The 22147-nt window shown below is 37.5% G+C and overlaps 3 protein-coding genes across 3 annotated transcripts; 2 read left to right on the plus strand and 1 right to left on the minus strand.

Moving 5' to 3' along the window:
- Positions 1-1011: 1011 nt before the first annotated feature.
- LOC116259867 (uncharacterized) lies at positions 1012-5505 on the plus strand. Its single transcript, XM_031637829.2, has 6 exons — positions 1012-1284; positions 1379-1438; positions 3579-3732; positions 4689-4786; positions 4856-4921; positions 5195-5505. Exons 1-6 carry the CDS (start codon positions 1141-1143, stop codon positions 5231-5233), a joined length of 561 nt encoding a protein of 186 aa, XP_031493689.1. The 5' UTR covers positions 1012-1140; the 3' UTR covers positions 5234-5505.
- A 1817-nt stretch (positions 5506-7322) lies between these two features.
- LOC116261556 (uncharacterized) lies at positions 7323-11187 on the minus strand. Its single transcript, XM_031640379.2, has 3 exons — positions 10763-11187; positions 8199-8348; positions 7323-8105 (listed from the first exon to the last, which is right to left on the minus strand). Exons 1-3 carry the CDS (start codon positions 10982-10984, stop codon positions 8025-8027), a joined length of 453 nt encoding a protein of 150 aa, XP_031496239.1. The 5' UTR covers positions 10985-11187; the 3' UTR covers positions 7323-8024.
- A 1174-nt stretch (positions 11188-12361) lies between these two features.
- Positions 12362-18680, plus strand: LOC116259958 (damage-control phosphatase At2g17340-like). The gene is made up of 12 exons (XM_031637996.2): positions 12362-12774; positions 13468-13533; positions 13767-13833; positions 13969-14037; positions 14143-14283; positions 15214-15342; positions 16688-16774; positions 17209-17283; positions 17362-17439; positions 17619-17696; positions 17783-17845; positions 18389-18680. Exons 1-12 carry the CDS (start codon positions 12605-12607, stop codon positions 18467-18469), a joined length of 1104 nt encoding a protein of 367 aa, XP_031493856.1. The 5' UTR covers positions 12362-12604; the 3' UTR covers positions 18470-18680.
- Positions 18681-22147: the final 3467 nt, after the last annotated feature.

A 22147-nucleotide genomic window follows, 5' to 3' on the forward strand; every position in this document is an offset into this window, starting at 1 on the left:
TATGTATTATAAGATAAAAGGGTTGGGTGAAAGCTTTGACTCTCTTTTGAACGGTAAGATAAAATACTCATCTTGCTCACCTAAAAAGGTAAAGGCTTTGGATAAGATACTAATATTGTCTTACTCTCATAAGGTACTCATTAAATGACTTGATCCTTAAAATTTAGAGGTTTTTGTCATTTTTACATGTATGTGGGGATGTTAAAGAAATTATATTAGTCAGATGTACCTTTTATTAGTTCATATATTAAATTCTAATTTGACTTTAAATAGAATAAAGAAAAATTATATTCTGAATTTTTAAATTTACAATAAATCTAATCTGAATATAACTTTTAAATCCACATCTGGATCTGATATGCCTTTTAAATACACAACCGCATTTGAACTGCAATATGAATTTATGATATACTAAGAACCAATTTTCAAAATGTACAGGAATTTGGATGAGATATGCACTTCAAACCGAACTTGAATTTTCATCCAAATCTAATCAGATATGTATTTAAAACCACATTCAAATCCAAATTTGATCAGATGCCATTATTTACTTATGATCCAATTTGTTACTCAGGTGGTATTTTTTGTTGATAGTAGAATTTTTTTTGAAGAAGTTTGATCAGAACTGTGATCCAAATTCAATCCAGTAGCAATGTCCCTATAAAAGATTCTTACTCGCCCTCCAATGCATTTCGCCGAATTTAACCGACATGTTTGTCACCATAAAACTTGTTTTTAGGTGCAACTGATTTTTTTTTTTGTTTTATTTTTACTCAACTTTATGAACTATTAACTATTCTATGTCATCAAGCCATTTGAATTCTTATAGAACTTTTCTTATCTTTGTATCTTTCCAAAAAAAAAATCGAAAACTGAATCTCTAAAGCTCTTTCTATTGAAACATGGTTCTACTTTTGTTGCATTAGGTCGATTTTCGAATCTTGTTAGGAAAAAAATGTTTGCTTTCATGAACCAAGATTAACAACAGTGACAGGAAAAATTGAAAAGCGAGACACAGAGAGAGAGAGGGCGCCAATTGAGAAGTTCATCACCGATATCTTCCTTTTTTCCCGTGAAGAAGGGTTTCTGTAATTAACCTGAGATTTGCTTAGGTCGCAGGGAGAGAGAGAGAGAGAGGGGATGGAGAAGGGTGGGAGCAGCAGCAGGGGAGGAGGATACTCTCGCAAGTGGGCGATCGATCTAACCAACAACGATTACTCCTCTTCCTCTTCTACTCGCGACGTCCCTGATCCTCTTGGCTTCACCCGCTCCTCCCAAGAACCCGTATGCCTCTCTTTCTCTCTCTTTGCCTCTATTTGAAGACCCACGATATTTTTGCTTTCTTCGGTGAAAATTACGCTTATTTTTTCAATTTTAGGAGGATGGTGCTGGAGGAAGCCGACAGAGGAAGGAAACAGAGGCAGCTTGGAAGGCGCAGGTACCCACTTGATGCTCCTCCCTCCATTCCTCTCGTTTTTCCACTCTGACCTGCTTCATGGTAGTGATTTTTTTTGGAAACATCGGGTGATTTGATCAATTTCGTGGCTTTTAAATTGGTGAACTTTTGGTGATTCTTGAGATGGTTGTCAGATCCTTGTGCATTTAGTTTCCGATTCAGTTAGCCTTTGATATTTCTTTTGCAAAGTCCTTTGACTCTGAAAATATCTGCGCTACTTTCTAGTTGGACCGTCCCTGGTAGCAAAGTCATCGTGGTTTTGGGAATATCTCTTTTGCGTTTGTTGTCTTTTGTGGTATTTGGATCTTTTTGATGTCCTATAGTCTGCAGTATGATCTCAATGCTTGTTGACAGAGAGAAGATCAATGATTTATGGAGGATTACCAAGACAATGTCTTCTTTATAGCCGTTAAGCCAATCGTTGTTAAGCTTCTTTATTAGATGTACTGTATTTTTATTTGTAGTCACTAGGCATGAACAATTTGCGATTGAGAAAATAAAAGTTGTGACTGTTGGACACAAGTTCTAAATGGAGAGTAAGACGCACAGGTTTTCTCCATGATCATCCTAAAATGATAATTATGATTGCAGCTTGCTCTCCTTCTCACTTGTCAAAAATTGAGGAAAATGTTGTGATTTGCATCTGCAATAACAATTGAAAAGAAAAAATCAAAAGAATGTCTGAAGTCTGAACATTGTAAATATGTCCATTTTGGTTTCAGATCTCCCATCTGTTCCTTAATGCTATGTGGAACATAAGAACTGCAATGAACATTATAATCCATTAGAGTGAATTCGTAAGGTCACCATAGGGTTCGTAAAAAATATAAAGTTACATCTATAGCTGTAATTGGAAATCTTGTAGAAAATAACAATAGAAAAAGCATCCGACTGTATCAAATCTATCTGTTAGATCCCACTACAGATGCACTTCTAGGAATTCAGCCAACATGCGTCTCTAGTCAACATTGTCATTCAATAGTTTATGCCTTTTTACCTTCACCCTTCAGCTATGTTTATGTTGTCAATATCATATGGTCTGCCAGCTGTTATGGTGCTTTTTATTTCTCCGTAAACTACTAACTATTGAGGGCATTCTAAATTTTTAAGGTTATAACTTATAAGTGCAGACACCAAAAATTAAGAAATTTGTAGTTTGAGAACCTAAAAATAATAAGACTTAGAGTTTGCCTGAATCCTCATGTATGTGACAAATGCAAACTTATTCAATTATGATTTCCCTGGTTTTTTTTTTTATCGTTGGTGTTTGGAAAAAATTGTGATTACTTAATCTAGCAGCTTTGCTCGTCTGACTCAACATGTTCCGTGAAAAGGAGAATAACATCAAAGTATCTCTAGAAACTTTTTTCCACCATTGATCTGAATAAGAGGATTCACAAGTTCATAAGACAGATATATAGTGAGTTCCTTAACTAACATGAAAATGTGCTTTAGATGCATAATTTATGCTCATTGTGCCACATGTTTGAATTGCATTAGTTCTTCCAAAGTGCCATTAATTTTGTTTGTAAGTGTCTAAATTCATAAGCATATCTCTTGTTAACCACCTGTGCTATTAGAAGCTTTTTGCAAGCATTGAAGTCTTTAGTGTTCTGTGCACCTCTGAGTTAGAAAGTATATACATCTATATCACATGGATACGGTTGCAGATACAGGGATGGGCCTTCTTTTCACATTTTCCAAATGTGAAATTTACATAGTTGACTGTATAAAGCAAGTAGAAATTGAATAGCCACATTACATAGATGCATCATTGCAGAAATCTTCATGGGTGTTTTAAAATAAATTTCTTTGCTTCACCTTATAACAGTAAATAGTAGCTTAGATCAGTAGATGTACCAAGCAAAGAATGAGAAACATGCAACCTGAGGCCTAAGTGTGCTATGTTCATTTGGAAAAGCTAGAATATGGTGAATCAGATGCTGAAACTTTTTCATAAATATGTGCGAAGGAATTAAGTTGTAAATTTGTAATTATATAAATGACATGGACATGGCGTTCCTTGAAAAGTTGAAGGGGTAAATAGCATGTTCAATTTGCTAGTGTTCTTCTAGAAGTTGTCCTTGTATCCATGACATATCCTTTTATTTTGCATGGGCAGAAAGCCTGGGAAGTGGCACAAGCCCCTTTTAAGAATCTGTTCATGATGGGTTTCATGATGTGGATGGCTGGAAATACAGTGCATTTATTTAGTATCGGCATCACATTCTCAGCTCTTTGGCAGCCAATAAGTGCACTACAAAGTGTTGGTAAAGGTATGATCCCTTGGCTTTTTTAGGACCCTTATGTAAATTAAATATGCTCCCTCTAATTATATTTGAACTTGTCTAATTCATTATTCGTCCAGTTTAAATTGTACTTTTTAAGGGGATATTGCTCGTATCAAGCACATGGTTGTGTAAGTTGGTCTTGTCAAATGCTGACATTTTGTTCATCTGATAACACCAGAATAACCCTCAAGGCCTCAACAAACCACCCTCCCCGCCACCCCCCCCCTCCAAACCCAAAAAAAAAAACAAAAAACAAAAAAACCTCCTGTTTTTCGTCAAAGTCCTCTAGGAAGATGGAGGACCATGAAGACTGTCTAGCATGATGTCACCCTGTACTAGTAATGACCCTCTAGAAGTTTGTTGCAGGACTCATGATATTCTCGAACTCATATGAAAATGGTTGTTTGAGCAAAACTGTGAACATACGCAAAATTGAGGAAGTAATTGCCAGGATCCTCAACTGTAAATAACTAAATATGTGCAAAACTGAGACACCCTCCTTAATTTTTCCAAAGTTACAGTCAGAAAAATACTTTCTCTGGGGTGGTATTTCCTGATTCCAAACTTGTAGGGTTGCCCTTTATTGTGGGACTCTTCATATGCCTGGCTTCCAACTAGAAGGCCAGTTTCTCATCATGAAGGAAATATAATTTTGAATTGGTCATTCATTACGAAAAGTAGTAAAATTCCTGGATGCAAATGCTCATATTGGGATGCAATTAATCTGCATAATAAAGACAACTTGTTGCTAGCTATAATGGTAATTGATGCTGATTATTCTAGACATTTGTTTTTGGGTGACAATTTCATACTTAGTCATTGTCATTAACTCTTACTAATACCATTTGTTGAATTTGCTGGTATGTTTGATTGCGAGCTCTTTGGATGCTGTTTTGTTTATATTGTATCCTACTTATCTCTTGCATTTCGTCATTTTCCAGTTTTTGAACCTTACAAGGATTCAAGAGTAGACACCGTTGCACCTAAGTTGGTCTTTATTGCCCTTAATCTTGCGGCAATGGGATTGGGTGTTTGGAAGGTAAAGTCATGTCTAGTTTTCTCAGTGCAATTGTTCGAGTTTCTCATCCAATTTAAATTTTCTTGGCAGCTTAACGCTTTAGGTCTTCTCCCCACACATGCATCTGATTGGGTTTCATCCCTACCACCCGCTCAGGTATGCTCATAAAGTTCTAGTCTTATTTTTCTTGCTAATTGAAGTCATAATGAAGAGCTGAATTAGTGGACGCAGTATACTGCTACTTCCCACAAACTTGGCCGGGAATCAGCTGCTTGTAGCAGTTCCTTATCTCTTTTTTGTACTCCCCCATAAATTTTACTTTGCTACGAAACTAAAAGTTTTTTCAGTATGAGTATGATTGTTTACTTTAGTAACTTCTCTCTTTCTATTCGCGACTCCATATTTCTCATATCTGGCTTCACTTTGCAGGAGGTTGAGTATTCTAGTGGAGGTCTTCCGTTTCTCTAAGAGCATCCAAGAGTTGAATCAGGAGCAGAAATTATTTAGACATAGGCAGAATTGCATTATTTGTGCTAGTAGAACAGCCTTTTGAGGCAAAGAAGCTGTATTAATGGATGAACTAAACAATCAACTCATGCTCTTGAGTGATTCTTGCTGCTTCGTGTTTTTCCTTTTTGTCGTCAGCTTTATCTTTGGGTGCTGTAGTGAAGCATTTTCTTGTGTCAGCACAATTGAACAATGTGAAATTTTAGAAGTAAATGGTTTTTTTTTTTGGCCAAGCCTTGTATCTTTTCATGATACAGTGCAGCATTGAAATTGTTTAGGCTTGCACGGTCTATGCTTGTCGTGCAGGCAACTGCGATTCAACTACCACAGGTCGCACCTGTGAGGTGATGGAGGTGGGGAGGGACACCACAGGCGTTTTACTGCTACTCGTGAAAGTTGTTCTCGTGAAGGGGCATTCTGTAAGCAGGAATACTGCGATACACTTCCATGTATCTGTCCCATTGGGTCTGCATCCTGTGTTTCTGCAGGTGCAGTCTGGATTGGTAGTAGCACATCTTAGCATGTTGAATTACCCTGTTCTCCCCAGCGGGGACCCATGGGCTCTTCACCAGTAAGTACTTGGACCCCATCATCAGATGTCCTACACTCACCATCTGCCACCCCATTTTTGACCTGGCTTCCACAAAGTCCAGTAAAGAACCCACAGATGTGGGACCTAAAGAAGTCTGGGCTCACATCAATGGCAACAGACATAGGCTGGCGGGCAACTGCATTTACAATCTGAGGCTCATTCGTCTTTGGCACTGGATGCTACAGATAAAGAAGGGATCATCCCTTAAGGGGTGTTTGATAGCTTTGGATTTAAGAGCATCAGGATTTGAGAACCGAGGATTTAAGATCATATTCATACCCTTTCCCTTTTTATTTTAAATGTGGCCTTTTTTCAGTACAAAGAAGCAAAATAAGGATCTTAAATATGGTTCTTAGGTCTGACTTAAGATTCCTAGTTTGATGAATCATGAATTTTATCATGGATTTTTTGCCACATCAGCAAATCAAGTCATGTCATATGCATATTAGATCTGTGGATTTTAAATTTGAATTAATCAAACACCCCTATAAAACTTTTTCAGGTTTCACTTGAGTCGTCCAGGTATATGGGTAACAGTCTTTGCTGCTGGTTCCATTTCTGTCTTATCATACTCGAAGGCAACCCCCCATCCAGCCTGCAGCCAACCTGGTGATCAACTCTATGCTTTTTGAAGAGATGAAAAACATTACTTAACGACATTCTGACTGACTTTTGACTGGTGTAGCGGCACTAAACTTTCTCCAGTTGGATACCCTACGGCAAGCCTTCGGAAGCCAAACGCATAAAAGTCATTACCGGAACCGATGGCCTAGCAACAAGCCCGTTGTGTCCAACATTATAAGAAACACATAGCCCCTCGGACCGAGTTCACATTCAATTTGTAAGAGTCGATTTGAGCATCAAAAGTTTGGATGAACATGGCATGCTCTCTAAATAGTTCTTCCGTTTCCCCATTCTCCATGGTGTATGTTCCTCCTCATCAGCGGTGTGAGTGTTCGTTAGGCCATATCGTGCCATCCACTCCTTGTGCGTGGTGACAATGGCAGGGTAACCAAGACAGACGTGGCTAGAGGAGCTCATAGGAACCAGGATCACAGACACTGCTAGGTTACCTCTCAAATCTAAGGGTTAAACTTACCATCTAAAGTAACGGCCATCTCCTACGACAAAACACTGCTCCATTTGTCTTGCATTTTACAGTAATCTGGAACACCGTTTAAGAAATATTTCTTCACATATATGGTTTTGCATTTTTGTTTCTTTTTCGTGCATGCGAGTAAGGGATGTTTCAGTGCATTTACATATATGTTACCTTTTCCATGCATTCAATAAACGGTAGTCATTGGTCAACATATTTGAGTTGCATTTACAGTTTCCGTTATACCAGCAAGTGAGTTCAGGTGATCAAAATAGTCAAGCTCAGCTTCGGCAACTACTTGGGCATTGACATCATTTGTGAAGTGCAATTAATTAGGACAAAATCAGACAACCTCCACAGGCAACTAACTCATCAACTTGTTACTAATTAATAACATTTACAAATCATGACTAATAAACAAAGCAACAAGTTCTAATTGATGCCTAGAAAGCTGAAACTACAATTATAAATGTGGAAAAACTTAGTTGCACTCTGAAAGTTGGTAGCATGTTAAATTTCATATAGATGTCCAACAACAGAGTAGGGAAAGTGTGCTTCTCGAATAAACGGCCCTCAAAACACTTGTCTGATTCAATGCCCATGTAGATGCCCCTGCTCACTTCATGCTAATAAATGCCTGTACTTGCATGTTTTTATTGGGTGTGCGTGAGGAGAATCCCACAACCTGGTGAAGGCCAGAGCATCCTCCCTTGAATAAACCAGATATCTGCAGGTAAGGCGATTCAGAGTTCATTTTAACAGTTTCTTTCAGTTTGCAGATTTTCTGCTGAATTTATCTGCCCAATGCCTTCGATATTGGCTCACAAAATTATATTTTCTGAGTAAAGTTTTGTTGGACTTCAGTTATTTCGCATTATACAAATAGTGAGTCATAAGCTCCCGCCTCTCCAATGTACTAGCAGGGTCTGTAGTCTAGAATGGAAAATAATATCCTGTCTTCATAAAACCACGAAGTTTCACTTTAGTAACCAACATCATCTGAAATCATGATGGCCGACCCTTCTCGAGAAGTTAACGCAGCTTCTTCTTTCAAGTACCAGTCAAGGGTTGCTTGAAGTCCTTTGCTCAAGCCACTTAGCACGGAAGCCTGTGCCTTTACAACTGGAGCAGCATGCAGAGCCCTAAAAAATGCAAGGGATGCAAATGTTCAAATGATACTATGCATGTGAAACATTAGAGACTTGAGTATTTGATAACGTGAGGTACTGTATCACCTTTCCTGCACAAATAACGCAGCTGGTGTTCCTTGATGGCACTTGACAAAGCATGTTGTCCCCAAGAATGAAGAAGCCGGTACCTCCACACCATTTGCATTCCACATACCCTTTTGAGTTGCAAGTACTGCAAACTACTGGCCTTGGTTGCTGTAGCCAGGTGATTCACGATCTTAATGATATATATAACACATAATTCTTTTTAAACTGATCAAGATGATGTTAAACTGCCATTTAGCTTGTAACGCTAAAAGCATCTACAAACTAGGTGACTACCTACTAATGATTTACTCCAAACTGTAAAAGTCAAACAAAGTGAACATCAGGGAAAAGCAATTTATTTTCTGCTTGATATTCAAACATCTATGCCACATTTGTAATGCCTTCTGGATGAATACAGATGTTACAATACCAATGTTGGTATGACTGGACAACCATAAAATGTTCATATATTGCCAACTTTTTAATTCCGATCACTGTAGATCACGTCTCAAGGGTTTTTCACAATGTTGTAAAAAGCGTATCGTAAGCCATATCGGTTTGGCTTTAAGATACAATGTATCGTAAAATATCGTAACGTATCATAACTGTATCATATTTTTTAAAAAAACAAAAATTAATCAGAAAAAATAGAAAAAATTCTGAAAAAATCAATAAAAATTAGTGTATCGTAACTGTATCGTAACGTATCGTAGCTGTATCATTCCGTATCATAACTGTATTATTCCGTATCATGCCTGTATCGTAACTGTACGATATAGGTGGTGTATCGTATCACATTTTTGAAACGCGATGATACGTATCGTACGATACGGTCCCGTATCATACGATACGTAGAACACTGGTTTTTCAAACTCTTTCCCCAATGACCAAGACAGCAGGGTTAATAAATTTTCTTTTACTACTCACAATGGATGCCAGTATGTGCCCTAACTTCCAGAAATTATATTAGTCTCGCTGGATGAGAAATAACTTCATGCTTGCTATAATTATCCATGGTAGTATGTCATAAAAGTGTGCACAAATTTGCTTATTCAGTGACACCCTAGCTTCTTATAGAAAGATACAAGCCAAAGTGAATTTATCTCACCTATCCAATTTCTGTTCAAAGCTGCACATCCACAGTCTAATAAGCAAAAGATAAATCTCTCTCTCTCTCTCTCTCTCTCTCTCTCACTCTACGATTTCAGTGCAATAAAACCTGGTCGACCATAGTCTATAGAAATAAAAATTCGAAATTTACTTAATGGGACTTCACATGTGCAGACTTCATATACAAAAGCAGACTCCAGAGGTGGATCCCACCTTGTCGACAATACATCCAGCATAAGTGTGAAGATGAACACTCTTGCATGGATTGGTTCTTAGAAATAAGAAAGTGAATTAGCTGACCACCACAACATTGACAAGGGCAGCCAAAATATCCCTCACCTACATTGCAATCCCATATGTAGTTCAAAAATTCAGACACAGATATGTGATTATGCCGGCTTGGCACAACAAAAATTTTAAGGACTCTTGCTCAGTCATAATTTTGTCATTCATCATGCATGACACACTTTAAGGAGATAAAGAAGTATTTTACCTGTACCCCAGGCTCCGGAGAAGATCGTGTAAGAATAGCAAAGAGGACAATGTTCCAAAAAAACAATAATCCTACGCTAGTAAGACATTGCTTGCAAGTGATAACGAAATTAACGCATGAGGAATGCCCACGAAATATGCTTGTTGAAACTTAACAATTGAAGATGCAACTATGTTCATCCCAAAAAAGTCCTATACATATACTTGCTAACTAATAAGTGTGTGCTTTCAAAAATTAGCCCATGTATTATTAAACTCCGCCTCCTAGCAAAAGAACAAGAGCAAAAGGTTTCCAAACGTAATTGTAACATCAAGACTGTGAGCCGCAGAAGCTACAAAAGTACTCCAACCGCAAAAGATTATGGGCATGTAAGCAATCAATGCAGAGGTCACCTCCCAACCAAAGCTAATTAAGCCTCTGACACGAAGGACTCCCGTGGTTCATCTTTCCCAATCCACCAACATAGATTTCAGATATCTCCAAAATCACTGCATGAGATTCCATCAACTTCTGATTGATATAACCGTTCTAGTTTTAGCCTTTGTTCCTCTTCCAAAACTAAAAATGAATTTTAATTACCAAAAACAAAGATTGGTAATTGTTTTGTTCAATTCCCTTTCTCTAGAAAAACAAATATTGATTGGAAGTTCACGGGCGACCATATCATTTAATTTTTCTCATAGAATTAGACCTCAATTGATAATTATTTTGTTCACTTCCCTTTGTCTAGAAGAGCAAATACCGATTAGAAGTCCATGGGCGACCATATCATTTCATTTTTCTCATAGAGTTAGACCTCAATAAGCATGACGTACAAGAACGGAAACTCAAACAATCACCTAATTCATCATTCACGAGCTTTTTCACGTAACGACTGCTTAAAAAAGCGGGACAAAATGGAACATGGCATGATACACCAAAATCTAACATCCCAATATTGAAAAACCGTTCTAGTGGATGTGATAGAAAGAGGGAGCACCTGAGAGATCAACCACGCTTGCTCCATACGCTTGACGAAATCCGAAGAGCTCTCTTGGGAATCGACGGCCGACGCCCTCGCCCCTGATTGTCTAAGAAACCTCTTGTTGGGGAGCATCGTCCACCCCACCACCCTTCCCTTCCGACCAAAGAAACCCCTCAACAAAGACGGATTCAGAAGGACGGGCTCCCTTGTGCTACAACACCACCAACCAATTGACATCTCCTTTCCTCCTCCTCTGGCACCCTCTATCGCCAACCTCCCTGTGATCGTTTCTCACAAAACGGCAGAGAGAGAGAGTTGAATTTTTCAGATTAAGGAATACGAAACCGTGGGGACTTAGCGCTCCTGAAACTTCCTGCTCTGAATGTTTGTTGTAGTTTCTCGTTTTTCCTTTTTCTAATTTAATTTTCTGAAAGTTGGGGAACAGAAAAAGTGAAAACATTCTCATACCAACCCCTATATATATATATACTATAAAGTGGTAATCTTGCTTTTTAAGTTGTTTTCTAACAATATAATCATACAGACTAACGGATAATATATTGCAAATCAACTAAAGTTTCAAGCCGAAACTGTTAAAAGCTTAATTTACATGTTACAAAAAAAAATACTTTGAATTTATTAGCGCTTAAGGATTAAAAGGCAAAATAAACTAGAGCTGACGTTTAAAGAAAAAAGAAATCTTGGCACATCAACATATATCTACCAAACAGAAGGGTTCCAGAAAAAAAAAAAAAGCGAAATGGTGCCTGAACAATATCCCTTGATGTTCTTGCCAGGTGTAAAACGAATAATTGCGACCATGGTTTTCTCTTTTTCTATGGTTGTGAATGGAAAGAAAATGACACCCATAGGATTCGAAACCACAGTCTGATAAGATGGGCCGTCCCTAATCCAAATGTGAAGAAAAAGAAAGGCATAGCACAAAGCTGGGTTGGGTCCGTTCCGGTAGATAGAGAGCCAGGCGGAACGCAACTAGGTTCGGCCCAAACATGAGTGTGACTGATCTAACGAATCCAGTTTCGAAACTGGGACCTAAGTAAAGTTGGACATAAAGATGAAAATAAGTCGGTGTTGCAAAAAAGATGGTTCGGTTAACTGAATCTGAATTAGAGTCCGAAACCCAATAATGACCTGACCCGCTTATACATAAAAGTTGGACTTTGAAAATTAATTTTAAAAATCCTGGTCCAAATCTGAGTCCGATTAGCAAAATGGGGATGTAGAATAATTTGAATTCTATTGGCTGACTAGAAATCGTTTATATCTTTACATTAATTGTCCTTTTGTTACATTGCGTTAAACAATTATTCCATTTTTACTTAACATTTGTTTTCATCATGTTACTTATTTATTTATCATGTTATTATGACGTGTTCCAATTCATTTCATGCTCAGATTCATGCTCAATTTTAGTTGGTCTCGCCTTCATTTCCTTTTTCCTTTTATACTAATTACTTTTTTTTGTTCTTCGTTTATGGCAAGTATTAACTACGTGACAACAAAAAATTAGGGAGAAATAAACATTTTTTTTTTCTGTTGGTCATTCCGCCTGCCCGATATTTTTCAGATATTTTTGTCAGATGTCGCGTGGTTTTCCCCGCGAAAGACGTTGGCAAAAGTTTGCCGCCACCTCTGGGAGGGCGTCCCGCCCGACGGAGCATTTCCGCGCAGAATAAGCCACTTGGATCGGCTGAACACTTCAAGATTCACCGGCCGTCGATCCGATGCTGTTAGCAATCGCTACCTGTCGATCGCTAGACGGGTAGATTCTGCGAGAAGTAGCAGAAGGCTCAAAACCAGAGAGAGAGAAAGGGAAGAAGAAGAAGAAGAAGAACAATGGAGCCATTCTCGGCTATGGTCCCGTTTCCGTTGCTGGTTGAGCCTGTCGAGTTGACGTATCGGCCCTGTACAATTCCGTATCGCTTCCCCTCGGATGATCCCCGCAAGGCTACGGCCACCGAGCTTGAGTGGATCGAAGTCTTTCGCAGATCCATTCCCTCGTTCAGGTATGTTGTCTTCATCCAGCCTCCTGACTCAACGAGTTGGCATTTGGGTTGCCGTCTCGCCAAGAGTTTGATACATTTTGAGGGGTATCTTAGGACGCCCATTTCTCCAGAAACATATAAAGGGTCGGCGTGTTTGCAAATATATTCTAATTTCCAGATTCCAATGTTTTAGATAAGTGGAGGTCGGTTTTTAAGATTCCTATGCCACCCCATTTGTCTAGAAATGAAGGGCAACACCCGGCTTATGTCATCTGCTAAGGACATGCAGATATCTTGGGTTTCTCTACTTTTCCTGGGTGAGTATGTCGTTTCTCGAGATGTTGATTCGATTTAGTGGAAGTTTAGGGGCAGTCAGCGAGTCTATTTATATCTTTGTAGTATAACAAACCAAATGCCGATTTCCTAGTTTTTTCCTGCTTATGTGGGTAACCGGGCGTCTTCCTGTGAGTTATTGTTATATCTTTGTGGATACCCAGTTATCCAGACAGAAGTAGATGGGTTTAGAGTAGGCATTGCAGCGCAAATATGCAGCTTGCCTGTTCTTTTATTTTTTATTACTATTATTTTTTTCCATCTCCTTGTTCTCTCTCTCATAAGCTGATTTGGTGTAAACACATCTCTTTTGCCCTAAATTTCTTAATTGGATACTGTTTTACTGATGCATGCCTGCTACTGATGGTGATGCCTGTATAGGAAGCGGGCGGAGGAAGACGATTCGGTTGCTGACGCTTCAGAGAGGGCGAAGAAGTTCGAGCAAAGGTATTTCTAGATTATTGATTCAAATGGCTGTTGTTGTGGAAGGAATTTAAATGAATTTGTTTTTGCTTGTCTTTTTCTCGAATTTTTGCAACCATGATAGGGTGGGATTGTAAAAAACATCCCGTGCATGCCAACAGTAGTGGATTTCAGATTGATTGGTTCAATCTTCCTTATTCGAGTTTTCTAAATGGCATTTCTTTCCAATTCTTCTATGCTTGATGATGCCATTAAAGGTACACGGAGATACTGGACGACTTAATAGCAGATCCTGAAAGCCATGGCGGGCCTCCAGACGGCATTGTAAGCCAACCTTCTCTTACCTCTATTCTAAAAGTTGACGAACTACTCAGTTTTGTGTTCTTTTGCATGACTAGCATTAGAGATGAGGTGGTGCTGACGGTTTATGCTTTTCTTGTATACCCGTGGGTAATCTAGCTTCTCTGCAGACTACGTGAACAGATTCTTAGGGAACTGGGTTTTAGAGATATATTCAGGAAAGTTAAGGTCAGTAACTTTTGTTCATTTGTTCATAATCACCTGTCTCTTTTAATGCATTTCTTGTTATTGTTTGATGTTTCTTACTCTCCTTTATGATGAGTTATGATGTAGGATGAGGAGAATGCCAAGGCTATTGCTCTATTTGAGGGGGTAGTTCGTCTGAACGATGCCATTGAAGATGATAAAAGGCGTGTTGAGAGCTTGATCAGGGGGATTTTTGCTGGAAATGTATTCGACTTAGGTTCTGCACAGGTAATACTTTCGATTGATGGCAAGAAAAATCTCATGGTAGCATATATGAAACAATTATCAGATATTCTTTTTATTGGTATTTGGTTGTATTAATACATGTGGAGCAGAATATAATCCCTTTATCTATGTGGCCTGGATGCTGACAAATATCAGCTCTAGGCTTGATAAAGCATTTGGATATGGATGGCCTTTGAAACCTGGATGAGCCTAGTTATGATTGCAAAGCATTTGGATGTTGTATATATATGCATGCATGTGTGTATGTGATGGAGTGGGGGAGATAATCTTCTTTTTGCACCTAATATTGACAAAATCTTGAGGTTCTGTCAGGCTTCACTCTTCCAAGATCTCCAGGTGTGAAACCCAAGAAAGTAGAACTTAAGCATGTTACATATGAAATATCTGGTGTTGGATATTCTGTATATAAAGCAGTTAAAAAGTGTTGAACATGCAGTGTCCACTTTCTTTTTTTGGTGTGTTAAAGAAAAGGTGTTCATGGACTGTCAAGAAGAGTTGATGTTCAAAGGCGTGTACTGTAGCATTTACAACTTAGGTGTCAAAGCAGCATAGCCTTTGTCTGTTAATCAACTTGATAAGGATCACATATCCAGACATAAATTTGCTTCTTGCTGCCTATTTTTGCATGCTTATACTGTGTTGATAGAAATATCATGCATACACTTTTCAAAATTATAGAATGAAGGGCTTGAATCTCAGAACTTCTAAAAATTTTGTAAAGAACAATCCGATTTAAAGTTGCTAATTACATTTCATAGGTTGGTCTTGCTTTCAATGTTCTTTTGTCATATTCTGCTTTTTCCCTTCTTATTTAGTTTTTGCTATCTGTTATTGATGTTGAGATTTACAAATGATAGACTGTGAACTCCTTGGTCACCTTTTGATTGGTCCTTTGAATTATGGCTGTTGAAGCTCGCAGAGATGTATGCAAAAGATGGGATATCTTTCTTGGCAAGTTGCAAAAATTTGTTGCCTCGGCCTTGGATTGTTGATGACCTAGACACCTTCATATCCAAGTGGAGTACAAAATCATGGAAGAAGGTAAGGTCCTTGTTCGTGTTAGTGCCTGTTCAGTGGGAATTCATGGCAAAGACAAATATCTATTCCATTTAGTGAGTGGAGTGCAAAGACCTAGCAAATATCCATAGCTGTCTAACATTTAACTTTTCACATATCAAGGCATGCAATTCACTATGTTTGCTGGTATGTCTGTCCTCAAATCAATGATACACAACAACTTGGCGGCTTACATTGTGAGATCTTTCCTGGTTGTGTTTCTCTGTCATTAAGGCAGTTTCCTTTTGTTATGAAATTGACCAAACATCTTTAGGTTCTATAATGTTAACACAAATTTCTCGACAGTAACAGGAAACATTTCCAACCACAGATGGAAACACAATGGTGCTGGAAACACTGCATCTATTGACATTGGCCCAGATTAAATCCTCCTTTTTTGTGCATAAAGAAGGACATTCTGGTAACCATTTTGGACCATGAGGCGGTAGTTGTGCTTGTCAATTATGTAAAGAATGTAGCTTACCTGTCCCATACACGTGCTAACTTGTTCAATTTTTATTTGAAAAATGGTTGCCTCATACGATGCTTTTAAATGGTTATGGTGCATAGATTTCAAAGAACAAACTCATAAAGTTGACACTGAAAAGTGTTGAACCTCTAATTTTAAGAATTAAAGAACATTGAAACATGTGCTTCAGTAAAATCTGCAGGATCTTTTTCAACCTTAGGCAAGACATTTACTAGTTCTTCAATTCTTGACCTGACAATCAATTTTCTGAGGCAGTTGTGGTTATTATCTCCATAACCACCAACTTAGAGCAATTGAAGTTGTTCAAGCAATAAGCTGCCTTTCTTTAATTACTACTTCTTTCACCAGACTTCCTCAAGGATCCTGTTGAGATTCCTTCTGCGCTTTTAGCTTATAAAAGTATTCCTGATTGGTATATTCTTTGTCTTGAATCACTTATGTCTGTTATGTACTGCTTTCTGAATGAGCAGGTCTTCAACAAATGTAGACTTATATAAAGCTAGGCGCCATTTGAACTTTTCTGGGCTAAATGAGATCCCACTTCCTTTTAATTTTTAAGTCTTCTAAAAATGCAGTTTCTTGAGAATAAGAACCATATCATGCGATTGATGAAATGTTCCATCAACTTTTGGATAAGATGGTATCCTTTTCTCTGTATAAAGCAGTAAGAAAATTTGTGGAATTCAGCCTTATGATACCATACATGTATATATTTCTTAAGGTGCAGTTTCAGTTGGCCTTATTTGTACTAATTCTTGATCCAGGGACACACACATGTGGAAACATGCACACATCCACACATTTTTCACATGCCTTATGTTCATCCGTTAACATTTACAGGCAGTTATATTTGTTGATAATTCTGGTGCTGATGTCATTCTTGGAATACTGCCATTTGCTAGAGAGCTGCTTCGGCGAGGGACACAGGTGTAGCTCATTTCTTTGCTGCTGCGAAGTCTTTTGATTTGTACTGCAGTTATTTTTGGATGAAGATTTTTGCACATTGTCCTGATCAACTTTCAAAGGTCTGCTTGATAAATTTCCTGCGGGCTGCACATTGAAAATGACTTCCTGGAAAAACTTTGCCATGTACCTGAAGTTTGCCGTTCTTCTTTCTTCTTGTTGCTAGTTTCTGTTTTGGTCCACAACTGAAGTTTTCAACACCTAAGATCTTCTCTCTTCTTTCCTATCATGTTCTATGGTCCCTAGGTTTCACTTCATTGATTTATTTCGTTAAAGTTAATGGTTGTGTTTTGCGTTGTCCATCTCTACTCAGAATGTTTGTGGTATGCCTTGGTTGCAACATGTTTCCACTCAGCTATCCCATATAAAGTTATTTTTTATGTATTTGATGTATGCAGGTGGTTCTGGCTGCTAATGACTTACCGTCCATCAATGACATTACTTATCATGAGTTGGCAGAGATAATTCCAAAGGTCTCATCACTTTTGTTATCCAAGTGATGCTTTTCTGTTGGAATATATTGGTAACAAGTTGATGCATTTCCATGTCAGTTGAAGGACGAAAATGGGCGGATTATGGGGGTTGATGCATCTGGCCTTCTGGTTGCCAATTCTGGTAATGACTTGCCGGTAAGAGGGTCATAGCTTAATGTGCCATTGCAACCAGAGTTCATGTGTACTAAGTGACCATGTGTGCTTTTAGTCTCCACAGGCTATCTCTGACCCCTCTGGCTTCCTATTGTACTTTAATTCATATCAAATTTTTTAGTTGTCCATCTGGGATAAGTTGTTTATCAATGTTTATGCAGGTTATTGACCTTTCGGTTGTTTCCCCTGAGTTAGAATACCTGGCAAATGATGCAGATTTTGTCATCATAGAGGGGATGGTACGGTACATAATTGTCTTCTTCTGATGGATGTGTGGATGCTACTTTCTGTTTCTCCAAAATTTTACTTGGATTCTTTTCTGCAGGGTCGTGGGATAGAAACAAATCTTCATGCCCAATTTAAGTGCGACTCTCTAAAAATTGGCATGGTATCATTTTTCTTTTCAGTTTTTGTTTACGACAACCTTCCTCTGTTTCCTCTTACCCTATAAAAGTAAAAGTCATGCAGTAACTTCTCCCTAATGTTCAACACTTTATGGCTTCCCATGAAAGGAAATGAAATACCATAAATGAGTAGCATTCAGTTACAAGAAGTTGTGTAAGCACATGCTGGTTTGGAAGTATCATTTTTAATCAATTAACCGTCCCTTTGACATTGTTTCCAAAAGGTGTCGTGTAAACATATATTAATTGTTAAACGGTAATTCTTGTTTACTTGATCTGGTGGTTAAGTTTCTGGGAATCTTAGCCAAGTATTTTCCTGTTTTGGTTAAGCTCAGAGTTTGAGCATTTGGCCCATTCCTCCTATGAAAAGTTCTTTGTAGTGCGTCTTATTACTGTTCAGTATCATCTACCAGGATGATCAGGTCAGGCTAAAAAGTATTGTCCATAAGTAGCAATAAGACGTGTTCATGTGAGATGTAATATACAGTACTATTGTGCTTACCCTGCAAACTATTTTACGTTCTCAGGTGAAGCATCCAGAAGTTGCCAAGTTCTTGGGAGGGAGACTGTATGATTGTGTTTTCAAGTATACGGAAGTCAGTATCTAATTGAAGATTTTCTATTTCACTGATGTTCAGAACAATTTAGCTAATATGTAAAAGGAAAGTGCCATATACTGGTTGACATGTATGCCGTTGTGCCCTTATTGCTCACCAGTTAGATTTCAACTCCATGAGTTCATGTTCTTTAGAAGCATGAGATTTGTAAGGACGAAATTTCATGTGCATGGAATAAAGCTCCATGACGATGACAGCAGAATATCCCTACAAGAAACAGGCTACTGCGCATGTTGGTAGAGGACGCTGTCTGATGATGATGATCAACTGCGTACGTTGTGCCCCTGCAAAGGAAACCACCACTTGGTGCCAGAATCGAAGCCGCCCTTTTTGCGTTTCTCAGTTCTTCGTTTTGAAGACAATCAGGTAACGGTAAACAAGGGAAGTTGAGTTGCAAATTTGTTTTGTGTGTCTTGTGAACTATTAGTTTTTGATCAACATTTCAAACTGGAAAGTAAATACAAAAAATTTCTACGGAAGAAACTCAATCTTACTCTATATTTGAAACGGAGGAGTTTTTTTGGAAAATTTGATCTTGTCCAGTATTGCTTTTGATATGCAAAAACTCGCTCCACTTTCGGTGATGAAAGTTTTTTCACCTCCACCCAAGCCACCCGATGACGGGAAACGTGATCTTCACCAAGAGGCCGAGAAAGAAATCCAACAATCGGCACTAGCTCCGCAAGGATCAAGCCATAAAGTCCAACGTCACCTAAGTTGACGAAATATTTTGGGATTCAAACCTCGTGGGGCATGTTTTACTGGAAGTGAAAGTTCGATGCTGTTTCTCGTATCCATGAAGTTGCTAGTGAATGAACACCAATACTGAAACCTCAATTTTCAGTGTTATTGGAATCCGCATGAATCAACCTCAGTCAGATTGAATCAGTGGGAAACTAACTCAAAGAGTATCGCGTCATGTATTAATAATTATCGATATATTTTAATTTTTTATTTTTAAATCATTTTTTACATTTATTCTTTGAATGAGTTTTTAAATACTTTAGGCGTCACAATCGATTCACCTGAATCGGTGGATCAGCCAACTCATTGAAGTCGCATCGCAGCTTCGCCCCTTCGTCTCTCAAACTGATTTTAATAACACTGACCTCTATCAGTAGAGATCAACGTACATGAAGATAATGGTATCAAGCAGCCAGATCATTCACAAACTCAGAATCTCACATTCATGTGAACGGATGCCATGCATGAAGATGCATTTAGACTCTTATTCATCTATTAAACTGCCGTTAGATTATCTTTTTGTTGCACACAAGTGTTGCAAAATCCACCTCTTGCCTGTCTTGTCATATGCGGTCATTTATATCTTTTATGGTATGGGCAAATTGAACGGGAAGATTTCCTGGGTGAAAATTTCACCAATAAAACGTCCCGTTTATGAGGTGGAACTATTCTATGTCCTCTTATGGCTTTTGGGTAGCTTTAAGTAACATCTTGTGATTTCATGTCTAATTTGCATATGGGAATGGATCTAACATTTTGGGGAGAAATGGGGATCTCTTCCTCAATCAAACGTTCTATCAAGCATCCCTGCTCCTTTTCCTTTATGAATATCCTTAGAAAATTTTCTCTGAAAAGTACTTGGTTGATCTTTCTTTTGTAACTGTTTCCAGTAATCAAATCTTCCTTACCATGGAATGACAAAATCAGCATCTGTCAAAGATAATTGTAGAAGGCAATGTCGATCTCAACCGCAGTTTCTCTAATGGTCAAATCTGAAGGCATGGTTAATGGAGGCTTTCCACGGTATTTTTCTCACGACTAGTCCTATTAACTGATCTGATCTTCAGATCCCTCATCATCGATAATAATAGTAATCATGATAACAATAACAACTTCTCTTCTATTGTGACATAAATGATTTGGCTGTGAGAAAGGTTGAGCTGTCAAAGACAGGTTGGAGTTGTAGTCACCTCTTATGTTTTACCTCGTTAGCTAGTTGTAGAAGCTCTTAAACTTCTTCTTTTTTCATTAAAGTGCTGATCGTAAGAATCTGCCTCTGCATATCTTAAATAAAAAAGAATTTTCATGTCGCGGTGCTAATTTTTTAAATAAATCTGCTCGTACTGCAATTCAGGAGATTGACCAAACAAAAGCAACTGATCAATTTTGGAGAAAAGGGTAGGATGGGCGATTGCCTACCCTAAAATTCAGATTTCAAACGGACAAACCGAACTCCGTAAGGATTCTTCCTAATTTTTGTTTTTATTCCTTTCTTTTTGTTCTTGAATGAAAGTCACATGAGAAAGAAACGAGTGAGGTCAATAACATGAGCTCGGAGAGGGCAGCACAAATGCTACTTAGATGCTTGATCTTACATTTCTTCTTCAATTTTTAGTGAGAGATTCTCTTTTAGAAAAAAACCACTTGAATATTTTGTTTCTGTCTTTGTACGTAATAGACTTTTAATTGAGACAAATAAAAACCTCTAAAGATTCTTTCTATACAATTATTTTTTAAAGTTTTACCAAGAAGGTAATCTTTACTATTAATTTTAAAATTACATTTGCTTTCATTCGACAGACTGTTTTTGTTGTCATTAAAATTATTAGATTGCTTGTTTGATTTTAAAGAAAAGATTAAATAGAACTTCTTTCAAAAGCCCTCTTTAAGAAAATTTTGGAAAAGGAAAATTCAATATTATCTTTAAGTCTTTTTCAGGAAATGTTTAAGGGAATGGTTGAGCATAAATCTAAGATATGAAATGTGAAAAAAGGAATATATATATATATTATAACAATCATTGTATTTTTATCATTTGTCAAATTCTGGCTAAGTAATTTTTTTTTACAGTTATAGCAGTGTAATTGGAAAGAAGATGAAGAATCGAATACTGGAAAACAGAGAGAAGAATCATGTGCTACTAAATCATTCTCATTTTAAACGGGGACGACAACGATGGCTCGATTCAACACGTAATGCAGACCACGTGAGAATGATACGTATATATAATCCCAAGCCACTCAAGGACAAAAAGCAGACCTTTTAAATTTTTACAAGAAAATATTTTAAAAGACATATTAACATCCCAATGTGTATATACATACATAGAATATAGATTAGTTTAAGTTATTTTTAAGGAAATCATTGATTTTTATATTATTAAAAAATTGAAATCACAAAAGCTGTTTAATTTTTTATTGCTATAGAAACATGTTAAACTAAAAAAAAATGACTAGTCTCATCAAAACATTTCTAAGATCATATCTATACAGTTGGATGATGCAAAAAAGTACATATAGTCTGAATTATATATATACATATATATATATGAGGGACAAAAACCAAACCTCTTAAATTTGTATTAAAAATATTTTGAACAAAATGTGGACCTTATAATATATTTATGAACACTAATTTAACATAAATTATATTTGAGTTCAAGTTGTTTTTATAAAAAAATTAATCTTTCTACTATCAAAATTTTGATGTTACGAAAGCCACTCATTTTTTTATTATTAGAAAACATTATTAAAATAAAAAAATAACTAACATAACATATATTTCCCATTAGATCAATTTTATGATCCTTTTTATGATGATAATTAATTTTAGTGGGTCTCATTTTTGTCTCTTACTCAAATGGTTTGGCCACATAGAGGATGATTCTCTGGCCATCTGTCGAATCTGATGCAATACATTGGTGGG

This window comes from Nymphaea colorata, chromosome 9 (assembly GCF_008831285.2).
Source record: "Nymphaea colorata isolate Beijing-Zhang1983 chromosome 9, ASM883128v2, whole genome shotgun sequence".
Classification (NCBI taxonomy): domain Eukaryota; kingdom Viridiplantae; phylum Streptophyta; class Magnoliopsida; order Nymphaeales; family Nymphaeaceae; genus Nymphaea; species Nymphaea colorata.